Source organism: Bidens hawaiensis, unplaced genomic scaffold, assembly GCF_021521415.1.
Source record: "Bidens hawaiensis isolate Kalapana, Puna unplaced genomic scaffold, B.hawaiensis_p1.1 tig00028987_1, whole genome shotgun sequence".
In the NCBI taxonomy this organism is placed as follows: Eukaryota; Viridiplantae; Streptophyta; class Magnoliopsida; order Asterales; family Asteraceae; genus Bidens; species Bidens hawaiensis.
Genome location: NW_027494761.1, coordinates 132,237 through 147,889, shown reverse-complemented (window position 1 = coordinate 147,889; position 15,653 = coordinate 132,237). Strand labels below are relative to the sequence as shown.

Sequence of the window (15,653 nt, the reverse complement as noted above, 5' to 3'; positions counted from 1 at the left end):
GGTATGCTACCCAATCATTCGGTAAGGATGCGATGTACTGGTGGGAGTCAGTTGAAGGTTAAGAAGGTTGAGATGAAGTTTTTGGGTCTCAAGAGATCAAGGCCTTGAGGTGGGACGATCTGAAAGAGTTAGTGATTAAACGATTCTGTGTTGATGCAGAGGTAGAGAAGGTTGAGATGAAGTTTTTGGGTCTGAAGGCGGGTAAGATGACACACCATGAATACCTCACTGAATTCAACCGTCTGTCAAGGTTGGTGCCAGATATGGTGGACACCGAGGACAAGTGGATCAAATGTTACCTTAGGGGACTGCCGCAGAATGTTCGCGTCTTGGTTAAGGCTAGTAGACCAGGTACTTTTGATTCTGATGTGGCGATCGCGGAAACGGTTTATGAGGACTGATAGATGAGGTGGCTATGTAAGAGAAGAAGGAGAAGAAGTGGGTCGCGCTTGCCAAACGACCTCGTACTCAGATGTGGAACCCAAAGAACAAGCAACCGAGAGTGTGGGAGAAAATGTCATGTAGGAAGTGCGGAAAGATGCATGCTGGAGAGTGCAAGTGGGGCACTGGGTCTGATGTGTGCCGCAAGTGTGGGAAGTCTCATGGTGGGGAATATAGATCAGGGTCAAATGCCTGTTACAAATGTGGTAAGATGGGGCACTTTGCTCAAGATTGCCATGCGAAGCCCGCGTGTTATAAGTGCGAACAGACAGGTCACTTGGCAAGGATTTGTACGAGTGGTGAAGTTGGAGGGCGCTCAGAAGAAAGATGCTGAACAAGGGAGGCCAAGGACTAGGGCCTATAGTGCACGATTACCCAGAATTATTCCTTGAGGATATTCTGGGGTTGCCACCGAAGCGAGAGATAGAATTCCAGATAGATTTAATACCAGAAGCCCATCCCGTCGCGAAAGCACCTTACCGTCTAGCGCCGTCTGAGATGAAAGAATTGATGTCCCAACTGCAGGAACTCCTCGATAAAGGTTTCATAAGACCTGGTGTTTCCCCTTGGGGCGCACCAGTGTTGTTCGTGAAGAAGAAGGATGGAAGTATGAGAATATGCATAGATTATCGCGAGTAGAATAAGCTTACAGTAAAGAATAGATATCCTTTGCCAAGGATTGATGATCTGTTTGACCAACTACAAGGTTCAAGTTGGTTCTCACGAATAGATCTCATATCAGGCTATCATCAACTAAAGGTGAAGGAGGCAGACATCCCTAAGACAGCGTTCCGAATGCGGTATGGACACTACGAGTTCCTCGTAATGTCATTCGGTCTAACAAATGCTCCTACAACATTTATGGATATGATGAATACGGTGTGTCGGCAAATGTTGGATAAGTCGGTTATTGTCTTCATCGAAGATATATTAATTTATTCAAAGAGAGAGTCTGATCATGTTGAGCATCTGAGAGAGGTATTGGAGACTCTGAAGAAAGAGAAGTTGTACGCTAAGTTTTCCAAATGCGCGTTCTGGTTACGGGAAGTGCAATTCCTAGGTCATGTGATTAATCCTGAAGGGATTACCGTGGACCCAGCTAAGATTGAGGCGATAACCAATTGGAAGACTCCGCATAACTCAACTGATATACGAAGCTTCTTAGGGTTAGCTGGCTACTATAGGAGATTCATCAAAGGTTTCTCCAAGATAGCCGCACCGCTGACCGGTATGACCCGGAAGTCGATAGTATTCAGTTGGGGTAAGTTTCAAGAAGAGGCTTTTCAAGAGTTAAAGAAGAGACTCACACAAGCGCCAATCCTTGCTTGACCCGATGGTGGCGATAATTTGGTTGTCTGTACTGATGCTTCACATCGTGGGTTAGGTTGCGTGTTGATGCAGCGAGGAAAGGTGATAGCTTACGCGTCTAGACAGTTGAAAGTCCATGAGAGTACTTATCTGATGCATGATTTAGAGCTGGCAGCAGTAGTGCACGCTCTTAAGATATGGAGACATTATCTGTACTGTACTAAGTGTACCATTTACAAAGATCATAAGAGTTTAAAGTACTTCTTCGAGCAGAAAGAATTGAACATGAGACAGAGAAGATGGTTGGAGTTTACGACTGCGACATTAAGTACTATCCTGGTAAAGCTAATGTGGTCGCCGAAGCACTGAGCCGTAAGAATGAGGAAGTCATTGCAACAGTGAAGTCATACCAGTTGATTATGAACTCAAGTCTATTTGAAGAAATCGTCAAAGTGTAATCAGAGGTGCTGGTAGATGAAGGGCTAGTGAAGAAAGAAACAATTTTCGGTCAGCAAGATGAGTTGATGGAAAACACGCATGGTGTTAAGACTAGGTTTGACCGTATGTGGATTCCACGCCATGGAGATCTCAGAGGTCGAATCTTAGACGAAGCTCATAAGTCGAGATGTTTGATTCATCCAGGAGCTACTAAGATGTACCAAGATTTGAAAAGAGATTATTGGTGGCCGAGTATGAAGAATGGTATAGTAGATTATGTCAGTAAGTGCTTAACTTGCTTGCAAGTCAAAGCAGAGCACCAGAAGACTTATGGGAAAATGCAACCGCTTGAGATATCTGAATGGAAATGGGAACACATCACCATGGATTTCATAACTAAGCTACCTCGTACAGCTAAGAATCATGATACCATCTGGGTGATTGTGGACCGTTTGAGAGACGTTAGCAAGCTTGTTCATTAAAGAGGTTGTATCTAAGCATGGAGTGTTGTTTTCGATCGTTTCTGATAGAGATACTCGGTTTACTTCGAGGTTTTGGAAGAAGTTCCATGAAGCTATGGGAACAATATTGAACATCAGTACGGCGTATCATCCTCAAACAGATGGACAGTCTGAAAGGACGATCCAAACCCTTGAGGATATGCTACGTGCTTATGTTTTAGACTTTGGAGGGAGTTGGGATGATCAACTGCATCTGGCAGAGTTCTCTTATAACAATAGCTACCATTCAAGTATTGGTATGCCACCATTCGAGATGTTGTATGGAAGACGTTGTAAAACTCCGATATGTTGGGGAGAGATTGGTAAAAAAGAGATGGGAAGTTTGGAAGTTGTTCAACAAAACTTCTTCAAAATTTGATCAAATTAAAGCAAGGATGAAGGCTGCTCAAGATCGACAGAAGTCGTATGCCGATAAGCGGCGACGACCGATTGAGTTTAACGCTGGTGACAAGGTGATGCTCAAGGTCTCTCCTTGGAAAGGAATTATTCGTTTTAGGAAGAGAGGAAAGTTGGGTCCGAGGTACATTGGACCGTTTAAGATTATGGATCGTGTAGGTGAAGTGTCTTACAAGCTGGAATTGCCTGAAGAGCTAGAAGGAATTCACTCAACCTTCCATGTTTCTCATCTGAGAAAATGTCTGGCTGATGACACGTCGCACGTGCCATTAATGGACATTGAGGTTGATGAATAGTTAAACTACATTGAGCAACCAATCGAGATAGTTGACGGCAAGGAAAAACAGCTTCGTTATAAAGTTATCCCACTAGTGAAAGTGATATGGAAGCATCGCAAGGGATTGGATACTACATGGGAAGTTGAAGAAGAGATGCGCAAATTTTATCCAATTTTGTTTATGTAATAGCTAGGTTTCGGGGACGAAACCTTTTTAAGGAGGGAAGACTTGTAACATCCCGTTTTTCTATTTTCGGTTAATAAATGAAAATACAAGTTATTATGAGTCGGGCTAGTGTTGGATAAATGGATATGGGTTATGGACTTGGGTTATGAAAGAAAGAAGGAAAGACCATGGGCTTAAGCCCATGATCAATAAATATATATACCTTTAACCACCCATTTAATTTCATTTCACACATATTCCATACACCATCAAAACACACACTTAAGCACTCTCTCTCTAGTCTCTCTCTCTCTCTCTCTCTAGCCGAACATAGAAGAAGAATCGATCCCGACCTAAGGTAATGATAGTATGATGTTAAACCCGTTAGTTATGGTCACGAAACGACGAGCCGACACCGTTAAACCTTTTAAGTCATGAGATCCAGATGGAATCGGGTATAAACCGAACCTAAGATGAGCTTAGGGATCACCCTAGCTCAGATCTGGATCGAACGGGACGAAAAACGGTGAAAAACGAGTTAAAACCCGTTTTTCCGGCGAACCCGCCGGAAAAGTTAATACGAGGAAGGGAATGTCAGAGAATGTTTCTAACATTCTCTGACCTAACCGTAGTTCGCTAACGGGAACTTAACGAATTAAAAGGTGATTCGTTAGCTGATTCGTCTATGGGAGCATAACGAACTAGCTTCAGTTCATTTTCAATTCGTTAAGAGAAAAGATAACGAATCACCCTTGATTCGTTTAGTCATTCGTTAAAGGAGATAACGAATTGGAGGGTCCAATTCGTTACATGAAATGATTCGTCAAAGGACCAGTTTGTTATAAGGTCCAGTTCATTTAATAACAAGTTCATTAAAGGGTTCAATTCGCTACAAAGACCAGTTCGCTAAGATAAGCCAATTCGTTAAGAGCAATGTAACAAACTAGAAGTTTAACAAAAGGACAGAATGGTCCCTAAACTTAGAAAAAGAATGATTTAATTACAAAGAAGCCCTTGAAGTTTTAAGTTAGTAAATTAATTAATGATTCAAAATTCTAATAGAAAATGTGTTAAGACAGTTAATGGAAATAAAAATTTTCCAAGCTGACCTGGCAGCTCGACCCTAGCCAGGGGCTCTTCCCCTTGAACCCTGCTAGCGGTTGCCGCCCCTAGACCCCGCTGCCAGGGGCGCTGCCCCGGGACCCCCGTTCGTTGAGGGTTATAATTGGACTAGAAATACGATATGGATAGTGATAGTAATTAATATGCGTAATTGTTATACAGTTAGTCGTGCACAGCAAAATAGGGGAATAACCGTAAATGGTGAACGCAACCGCATTGAGGTGAGTTTCTAGCCACACTTCCTTGTTATGTTTTCGGGGCTGTGTGCATACTCGATGTGATAGTTAATACACTTACCTTAGGTGGTAAGTGTATGCCTTGTATGATTTATGTATGATAATTGTTTGACGGTGTGTGAACGATCTTCGGATATTGCATGTGCCGTCAAGTGGTAGTTAAAGGTATGATTGATATGTGTGATGTATGAATGATGTATGTATGAATATATATGATGCATGAATAATGTATGTATGATATGTTGAAGGTACATGAACTCTCTTTCGAGATTGCATATATTGTCAATGAAAGTATGTAAAACACAGGTATGTTATTGTAGTACGAATGTAGGGAACCGACCCTAATAGTATCGGTGAATGAAGGGAACCGACCCTAATAGTATCGGCGAATGTAGGGAACCGACCCTAATAGTATCGGTGAATGTAGGGAACCGACCCTAATAATATCGGCGAAGTTAATAGGGCGAAATGCTCATTAAAACGTATATGTACGAATGGAAGTATTACGTAAGTATGAAAGAAAGGATGAAAGTACGAATGTATGTAAGCATGTAAGTAAATATAAAGTATGTACCTTTGGGTGCATATGTCAGTATGTGAATGTAATGTATGTCGTCTGATTAACTAGAACTCACTCAGCGTAGCTGACTTTTAGTATGCACGCAGGTGAGTAGAATGAGGCAACTTGCTTGAGAGGAAGCACATGGCATGGATTTGAAGGCACTGGCATCTCAATGAAGTGTTACGTTATGATATTTAAAAGACAATGTTTTATGTTCAAATAATTGAAATGCTCGTTAAGACAAGGATTAATGGTCATGTAATGTAATGGTTTGAATGTTTTAATATTCCGCGAATGTTTTATTAACTGTGATAGTATGAGCTGTGTTTATTAGTAAATCCAACATCCATATGCGAGACACCGGTAACGAGGCCTTACATTTATTATATATTGTAACTTAAATATTTGTTATAACGTTATCTCAATTTAAGATTATGAAAGCATGCTTGATATTTGTGTATATTATGGTTGTATTTGGGAATATATAATTATATATTGATTTGTATATATCAATGTATTAGGGAATATGTAATATTTTTGAAATATATATTCTTCCGGATGAATAAGTATTTTTATTATACTGTGACGTTGCAGCTATTGTAATAAACGTTTAACATCCCAAAACAATTATAGACACCGGTTTTGTGCATGTTGTTATAACACCGGTTTTAACAATGTCCCCAATGTACAACGATTTTTTTACGTTGTAATTTACAATATATAATATACACAGGTTTGATGTTAGTTGTAAATTTTTAGCACCATCATTAAGGTTAACTTACAACAGTTTTTATACGTTGTAATTTAGAAATATAGACCGGTTTGAGGCCCATTGTAAATTTTAGCACCACCGTTAAGCGTTAACGATCGTCTATATATAACACACCGGCTGTTAAACCGTTTTAATATCATATTCTTTCATTTGCAACGCAACATTTATAACGGTTTCCAAACCATTTCAAATACACAAAATAACTGTTTTAAAATGGTATTGTTCTATACTAGTTAAACATGTTTAAGGTACGATTTTGGATAGAAAATTATATTTAACGGATAAAAATGAGATAAAAGCACATGGATATTGCATATTGAACCCCCTTATATCACTGAAGTATCAATTTTGATTCAAAACATTAGAATGTGAGATTTTGGAACTCAGTTATGGAAATCAGGGGTTTTACGAAGAAAAAAAAAAAGAAGGTTTTTGCTTTTCATGAGGTTTTCTCTTAGCTTGTAGGTTTATGCTTATAGGCCAGTTATTGCTTTGTATTCAGTTATTGCATTAGACCAAGTTTTCTCTTAGACTAATTATTTCATGCCCCTAGCTTTCGCATTTATAGAGTTTTCGCAAAGGCCATGCAAAAACTATGTGGTGCAAAAACTACTATTTGTGATAACTTAGTTCCATCTTATTCTAATTCAAAGGGGGGTTTTAAACATGTTAAAAGTATAGAAACACGAGATTCGATGTTATGTTATGGTTTATGCCTTCAGACAATTATGCGATATTAGTCTAAACTGTTTTGACAATTGTTATGAATGACTGTTTTGACTTAAAACTCACTCGGCAAGTTAGTGTTGCTAACTTTTAGTACGCACATCAGCCTGAAGTCTAAACTTATAGTCTTAATAAGAAATGGTTGGTGCTGCGGAGAGTTATTCTACTGAAGTGACTGACATTCAAGTTCTGGTGAATTTCATGTTACAGTAATCTTAATAATGGATTTGTATATTTTAATAATTCAGTTGTACCTTGTTTTCCTATACACATGATAAATGTCAGAAGTTTTATGATTTTCAAGCCTCATATTATATACTTAGATATGCTGCATTTACTAAGTTGAAATATTTGATTTGGAGCAAGTCGCTTCTGGCCAAGTGTATTATTCATTTTTAGAGGGAGGAGATGAACAAAATCCTAATTAAAATGGCATTAATTAAAATAAACAGTCAGGTCCCAGATGATACATGTGTTCTTTGCAACTACGATGCTAAAAAAACTAATCACATTTACACCGAGTGTCACTTGGCTTCGGCAGTTTTAGAAGCTCTAATTTTGTGGTGTAAGTTACCCTCTTTTGTGTTTGTTGTTAGAGCATTATTGTTTAATGCTAGGTTTTATGGGTTTAATCTGGGATTATTGTATAGTTAATGGACTGAAAGTGTCAATATTAGAATCTGTTAAGATCTGTATAAGTATAAGCCAGCGTATAAGTCTTATACACCAGGAGACTTATGCGGACCGTAGGCTGGATGTATAAATAGATGCTATAATGTCATATTTGTAACAATTTTTGGAGAGAATCTGATTAGAGAGAGATCATTGTGTACTTTGAGTGTTATATATCCTAAAAAGCCAAAAACATTTGAAAAGGTATAAAATCCAAAAACATTGAAAAATGTGAAAAATACAAAAACAATAGAAAATGCTCCTCAAAATAAATTTTGGAGCATAAAAGGAAAATGATAGTACATTGATGATCTTGTTCCCAAGTACTAGAAATACTAAGTATAGAAGTCTATTGCTTAATGTTAAGTGCATTGGTAGGCTTTTAAACAAAAAAGTAAGGGAATAAGTGATATAACATAGCTAGCCTAATTGAAAGATGGGTTAGCATTCTAGAAAAAGTCTTGGTAATGAAGGCAGAAATGTAATAGTCTGTCATACTCAAGCCTTATGTTTCAGTAGATCACAAAAATAAAGTGTTAATAAAGTATTTTAGTTGTCTAGTACACAGTCTACATTTCAACGGTGTATGGTTTAATGGCCTTAAATCCTATATTGATTGGATACACTAGGTTTCTGGAGCCATTGAGATCTTTATGCGGTTTTTCATTTGGGTATTCATTTCGGTGAATATTTAAAATCGTGCTCAAAAGAGCGAACCCTGTCACTTTGTACTTCGTACAACTTTCAATGCTAACTTGATCAAAACACGTTGTTAGTCATAAATTGTTCCTCCCTTGCAAGCGTCTTAATACCAATAAGAAACGGACACTAGGGGATACTCATCCTTAATACCAATTATGTCTGCAAGCCGACAGATGAAATCGTGCATACTCATCCTTGGTAAAAGAAACTTAGGGTATTGCATGATAACGGGGGTATGCCTTATTGTGGAAAATTGTTGCTATGATTGCCAAATTAAAATTTTTTAAATGTTTTGATCTGCTGGTTCTAAGGTTTAAGTCAAGTTGGGGTGACATGGTAAAAATCAAAATAAGCCTGAATCAATATTAGAATCTAATCATGTTCTGATAATGTGTGCTTAATTAAACCTTAATCATATCACTGATGTCTCTGAATTTTTTGTTATAAAAGTTTAAGTGAACAATAATACCAATGACCGGCTTAACATCAGACATAATAAAGCTGAACTATAAAACCGTGATGGAAGAACAGATCGATCAATATGATTCCTTTCTCAACTCAAAAAAATATGTTTTTTTAATATTTTCTTTTTTATTACATCTTTCGTTTATAAACAAAAAATATTTTACATTTCTTTATTATTTTCGATTTTGGTGAGTGGTGAATCGGGTCTGGATATATGAGAATCTGAATCGAGTGGTTGTTTTTGGCAAAGATTTTCAAAATTGAGATTTAATGTTCAAGTGAATTTATCAAGGTCATTAATTTGGACTTGATTAAGTTCGAAAATATGATAATGGTCGTTTATAATCCAAATTGTTCAAAATTGTGGTCAAAATTCAAGATGATTCATCAAGGTCATTAATTTGGACTTGATTGAGATTGGAAGTGTGAAATTTATCATGATGTTGTTTGAAAGTTTCAACGTATAAGTCAAATACGTGGCATATAAGTCAAATAGTTATATGGCGTATAAGTAATATACTTATACGGAGATATTATGGTTTATAATATAATATCAGTTAGATGGTAGTGGGATACCGTAGACGTGAGTCTCGAGATGTGCCGACAAACAGGTAGATCGTATTAATACTCAGATTTGATTGATGCAACCCTCAGTTTATATCTTCTACATATTGATCAATCTTTAAATAAACTTCGGTTTCTGTTTCAAGTTAAAATCTTCACTAAAACTGTCTATCTCGAGGTATGTATATCCGATAATCATATATTACATTGCATGTGTGTTAAATCATTGAAATGGATCTTTCGGAAGTTGGAATGTGAGGTGTTAAATATGTAATTGCTGTTAATTGTTAGATCATATATTCAACAGCTTGTGTATTAATCAAAATATGGTGAAATTTTTCATTCTTATTTGTGTAAAAGGTAAAACTTAGGTACTTTATTGTGTTTTGTTTGGAAGTGCAGATGGCTATTGAGGATTCAAATGATGATGATTCGGATGATGATGAAGATATGGTTTGCTCAAGGGTATGCAAGGAAAGGACGAAAGAATGGTTACACGAATTCAGTTCAAGTCTAATATCCGCAAGATGGTGGTTTACTTCTCATAATATCATATGTCCAAGTATTGGACAGGTGACCTGAATCTATGATGGCGTTTTCTTCAAAATTTTATTCACCATCGCTACTATAGATTCGACCAAGGTCAACAAAATGAATCTTCGGGTGCCTAGGGTGCTGTCAAGCAGCCATGGGTAATTTGATAGATCCAAATTTTGAAGTTGATATGACCAAGGTCTACTATATGTACAAATCGGAATTAGAGTTTTGGAATTGCAAATTACAATTTTCAAAGATCTAGCATTATTCAAGGGAGGGTTTGTTAGAGAATTATTGTCTAATGCTAGGTCTTATGGGCTTAATCTATCATTATTGTATATTTAAAGGACTGAAAGTGTCAACATTAAAATCTGTTAAGATCCGTATAAGTATAAGCCAGCGTATAAGTCTTATATGCCAGGAGACTTATGCGGTCCATAGGCTACATGTATGAATAGATGCTATAATGTCATATTTGTAACAGTTTTTGGAGAGAATCTGATCAGAGAGATCATTGTATACTTTAATGTTATATCAATATGTGATTATTATGAGTGATTATGTGTTAGCCATTCCTTTATTATATTATTTCACAATATGATATAGTATAATAAACACAATATTATCGATCTGTATCGTATCATTTTACACACATATGATGATGTATATGATCCGGAACAAGGTCTTTCATTTGCCTTCTCAGTTAGAGGCTTATTATAATTGCACTTACACTTGGGATTGGGGGCTCATGAAAAGGAAGTCCTTCACGATATTATCGCTATTGCTTGTTGGAGAATATGGAAGGTCCGTAACGACAGGCTTTTCAAAGGAAAGGAGGAGAAGGATGAAGACATTCTTAGCGACATTAAATCCTAGTATGTTCTTTGGTTTAAATGCGGGTCGAATTGTATGTCGTTAAGTTGGTCTATTTGGTGTAAATTCTCGTTGATGTAAGTCGTTACCTGTTTTTTGTTGGATGTCCTCCAAGTTGTCGAGGTTATTGGTGGCTTCGGCCGTTGTTTATAGAAGTTCATAGTTCGAAATAAAAATATATTTGATTTATCATGTAATTATATTCTCTAATTACTTTTATTTGTTAACATTTAAAATATTTTATATGCCTATTTATAAAAATATAAAATAAAGTATATTTTAATATTATAAATGGCTCTTATATATGTTTGAATCGATAACTTTGATGGGATATAGTTACATATTTCGACTGTCAAACATGAAATGTAATTGCTTTGATATTGATAATATGATTTGTATATAAAAAAAAGGTGTTAGTGAGAAGTAGTGGTGAGTGAAGTAAATTGTGTGTTAACTTTTAATAAATACCGGAAATACAACTATTTTTTAACGATGTCACATCAGTAATATAGATTTGTCAATGATCGTGTAAACTAATTTTGTTGTACATGGTTATCAAAAAGAAAGAAAAGGACAAGACATGCCAAACGATACAATAATGAGTAATTTTTTTTTTTTTGTACCTTTTTTTAATTATGAATTAGAGAGTATTTAAGATAAAGCAACCTGTGGGCAACTGGGCATGAAGAACCAAACTAATTATTGTGGGATATCTTAATTAATTTCCACTCCTTTGTGGCATATATATATATATATATATATATATATATATATATATATATATAGTAGCATGATTTTTATTATATTAATCCCATGCTTAACATTATCTCAATGTTTAAAATCTCCAATCATATCTAATTAGATTTTCTACATAAATTATATGTATGTACGACAAACATACAAGTCCAATATAATTAAAATATAGGAAAAAACTAAAACTTAAATAACCACAAAGTTGGTTGTTATTCATTTGTCATGTTTTGATGCAAAAACATTTAACCAACAGTAATTGTGTAGGCCGTTGAGTTCTTTATCCATGAAAAGATGAAACCTTACTTGCATAACTAGTATGAAAATCCTAATTTATCATATTTGAGATTTCTAACTCATTAAAGACCTCATATAGTCATATGCTTTTTGTGAACCGTGAACCTACAAAAAAAAAATCACATTGCATTAAAAACTCTAAAAGGATATTTTGTTTGTGACAATGAATCAATATTGGTATATATCTAATAATATAATAAACTGAAAAGAGACTGTTAAGGAGGGTTTTCTTTTAAGGATTTAACTCTTAATGGGAAGATCTCCTGTTCAACTTCAATATATATGGTTTTTGATGGTCGACTTTTAGTCTAAACCATAAACGAAACCAATTAGTCCTATTTGAAGATTTATAAGTTGACCAACTATACATTTTTTTTTTAAATTGAGCCATAAAGCCCAGTACCTTTCACCTATAATTTTTTTATATGTTTCACTCTAATGAATATGTTGATTTTAGACATCAATAGTCTTAGTTTAAAGGCTTAGTAAGATGATGGTAGTAAGATGATGTACTGCAAACCAAAAGTGAAAAGTATTGTGGTGATTTTAGGAATAGAGTATATATGTATAGAGTGGAGAGCGCATGTATTTGCCGGTAAAAAAATATCTTAGTACGTGCTTCAAATATAATTATCTGTTGAGTTATTTGGTATATATTAAATTTAGCAACCATTATGATGCCAAAACTAATTTAATTATTAGGTTGGTTAATTTATTGTTTGTCATCAACTATACTTGTCTGATGGTGTGTGTTTGAACAATAATTAGGGACACCGACAGTTTCTTTCACCTGAATTTGATACTGTTCTTTTTCTTTTATAATCGTATCATTAGATAATTTATCCACTAACACCATATTGCTTCTCTTTACTTAACTATAGCTCCCAAGCCTAACTAATTTAATATAAATATTTTTTAATATAAATATCATAATGTTTAAGAGTTCGGTGAGGAAAATAGGCAAATTCCCGAGATATATGTGTGAAAAATAAAGTATAAATATTTACATTGATGACAGCTTACAGACAATCGCCAAATGTGACAATCGAAACATGTTGTTGATTTTCTTTCTTGTGTCACTTCAAGGGGTCCATGTTGTTGATTTTCTTTCTTGTGTCACTTCAAGGGGTCGCTAAATTAGTGCATTAAATACATATCTTCTAAACCTATAATACTTTTTTTTACCACGATTTTGAGATTTTAATGTGACTCGGATATGTTTACCCACAATTTATCAAAATCATATTTTTTTTGGCTGAGATATTTTAGCATTCAAACGTTTCAAGGTGTCTTTTTATAGTTATAGAAATTATTGTTCCAAGTTAAGGTGTCTTTTTATAGAAATTAACTTTACAAAGATCTCTTTTTTTTCACTTCATATATAAAAGAAGTCATCATTTCAAACAGGTAAAAAGTAAAATAAAATAAATAAATAAATAAATAATAATAATAATAATTACTGCTAAAAAATCAGACATTTCAAATTCGATAGAAAAAATAGACGAAGTTAGTTTAAAATACTATTAAAGTATACTTGGTGTTCGATATAAACATGATTAAAAAAGTTCATGCAACAACATATATTATATGGATAAATTTGATTAATTACACAAGTCGAGAGTTCAAAATCTACTATATAAGAGATTAAAATAAATAAAATAAAAGCCCTTTATAAATCAAATAAAAAGACTTCACTATCATCGAAAAGTATCTCCCACCCTCACCATTTGTGGTCAATATCGCCTATGGGATCACGTCTTCTATTCCTCATGTGATATTTCAATCTTATACATTAAATGCTAGTGAGCCAACTGTAGTATCACCATGCTTTCTTTTCTTATCATCACTTATATACGACTTTTACCATCAATTTGTATCTCAACATAGTTATTACACCTTAAAACCATTTTCAATGCTAATGGTTTTTTTTTCATCCTATGTGACGCTTAGATTTTTCTTTGAAACGGTGGTAATTACATAAAAAGAAAAAAAACTAGCATGATTGTAGCAAAGTCAGTACATGTTAATAAGAAAAGGGAAACGAAGAACACCAATCATGACAACTAATCTTGCCGTTATGTAGCTTTTTTTTTTCTTTCTTATAATATACCGTCGTTCTTAAAAAAAAACTAAACACAACCCTACTTTTTATCCAATGAAACATTAAGAGCTTGATTTCGTCCATTGTCTTCAAAAGAGAGCAAGTGTGTTTTTTGAAGTTAGCGTGTTTCTAGCTTTCTAAATCAAATAATCGGGTAAACAAAAGCACAGTACCTGAGCTTGAAACATTTTAAAGCTAAGACGCACCAACAAGAAAAGTAGAGTAGGGTTCATAATGATTTAGAGGTGATACGTTCAATAATCCACACCATGATCAAAATAGTTGTAAATCTCAATCGATAAACTGCAACAGGAAAGACGAGATATGCATCTTCTTAGCTAACATAACACATGCATTAAGTATATGGGATTGAGCGGGAATTAATTCTCATCAAACGCCAAACAAATTAATTAACCTTCGAGGGAATCCAATTGACCCATTGGACATAAGTGGCCTAATCTATAGAGTTAACACTCATCAAAACTTCTCTCAAGCATTTAACTTATAAGAATCCTCCTGAAATTTATCCGGTCCATCTCAATGTATCTGGTTGATCCGATAATTATTTAAGGCATCAATGCCCATTCATCTCCATTGATTCTATTCATCTTTTCAACCCCCTTTCCTGTTTGGACACTCTTTACGAAACAAGACTAATATAACCAACTCTGCCGACTTTGAAGTGGGGCAGGGTGGTGGACAATCCTCAGCCCAATCACTCGGTAGGCCCGAATTATATATATATATATATATATATATATATATATATATATATATATATATATATATATATATATTAGTAAAGGCATCAATGCTCAATATTATGCCTGAATTACATAGATATATATATATGTGTGTGTGTGTGTTTATGCAAAAAAAAATGTATTTTTAATGTTTAAACTCAATTACTTAACTTAATTAAAAGCCTATTTTTATAAGAAATTTTTTTGCACAACCCAAATCATAACCAAGTAAAAGCCCATTTAAAATTTAATTTGTTTAAACCTAACAAAAAACGATTTTACTTAAGGCTCAAAAATTTTAACGATTCTCGAAGAAGACCTTGCCACGGCATGAAAATTTAGAAATATATATATTTTCGAAGATGAACAGCCGTACCGCTTGTTAATCTGAAAGAGAATTTTATTCCTCACTCTCGTATATATGCTTTTGAAAAAAAGACTATGAAGGGATATGTCGAGCTCTTCAACGTATTTTAAGATGTTAGAACAATCAAGGCACACTCCCGATAACGTCTTTATGGCATTTGGCTTTACATTAATAAAAGTTATTTTATGTACTGCTCTAATACAACAAGACCAAAAGGCTATCCCCGTCTTCTAAGACTCGCTCACGATGTTTTAACAGTACTATGCCGACCGAACAACTAAAACAAACTAAAGACGTAAATAAACGAAATACAAGCAACATACTAATGACTTACGTGTTACATTGAAACTATCCCTACCATACTGAAGCATTAATTTTGGTCAAGCATCACAAAATCGTTGGGACTTGGTCCTTTAGTATTGCACCAATCCACTGCTTAACACTTTATTTGATTTACCGTTTGATAAAATGTCGCAACGAATTAATAAACGAAGTGTAACACCCGGACCATCTGATCCCATCGTACCACCAGCACTAATATTGTTTGTTCTGTCCCCAAGTGATGGCCCATTCAAGAACTCACGGATTTGTTTTTTGTTGCTCTGATGGATATTTCC

The 15,653-nt window shown here is 35.0% G+C and overlaps 1 protein-coding gene across 1 annotated transcript in view; it reads left to right on the top strand.

Annotated features, from left to right (window-relative positions):
* Positions 1 to 472: 472 nt before the first annotated feature.
* Positions 473 to 15,653, top strand: part of LOC143577989 (thioredoxin O1, mitochondrial-like) — a 41,864-nt gene continuing 26,683 nt past the window's right edge. Inside the window, exon 1 of the mRNA XM_077061684.1 lies at positions 473 to 713. Within this exon, the coding sequence (XP_076917799.1) occupies positions 473 to 713 (241 nt within the window). The remainder of the gene's footprint in view (positions 714 to 15,653) is intronic.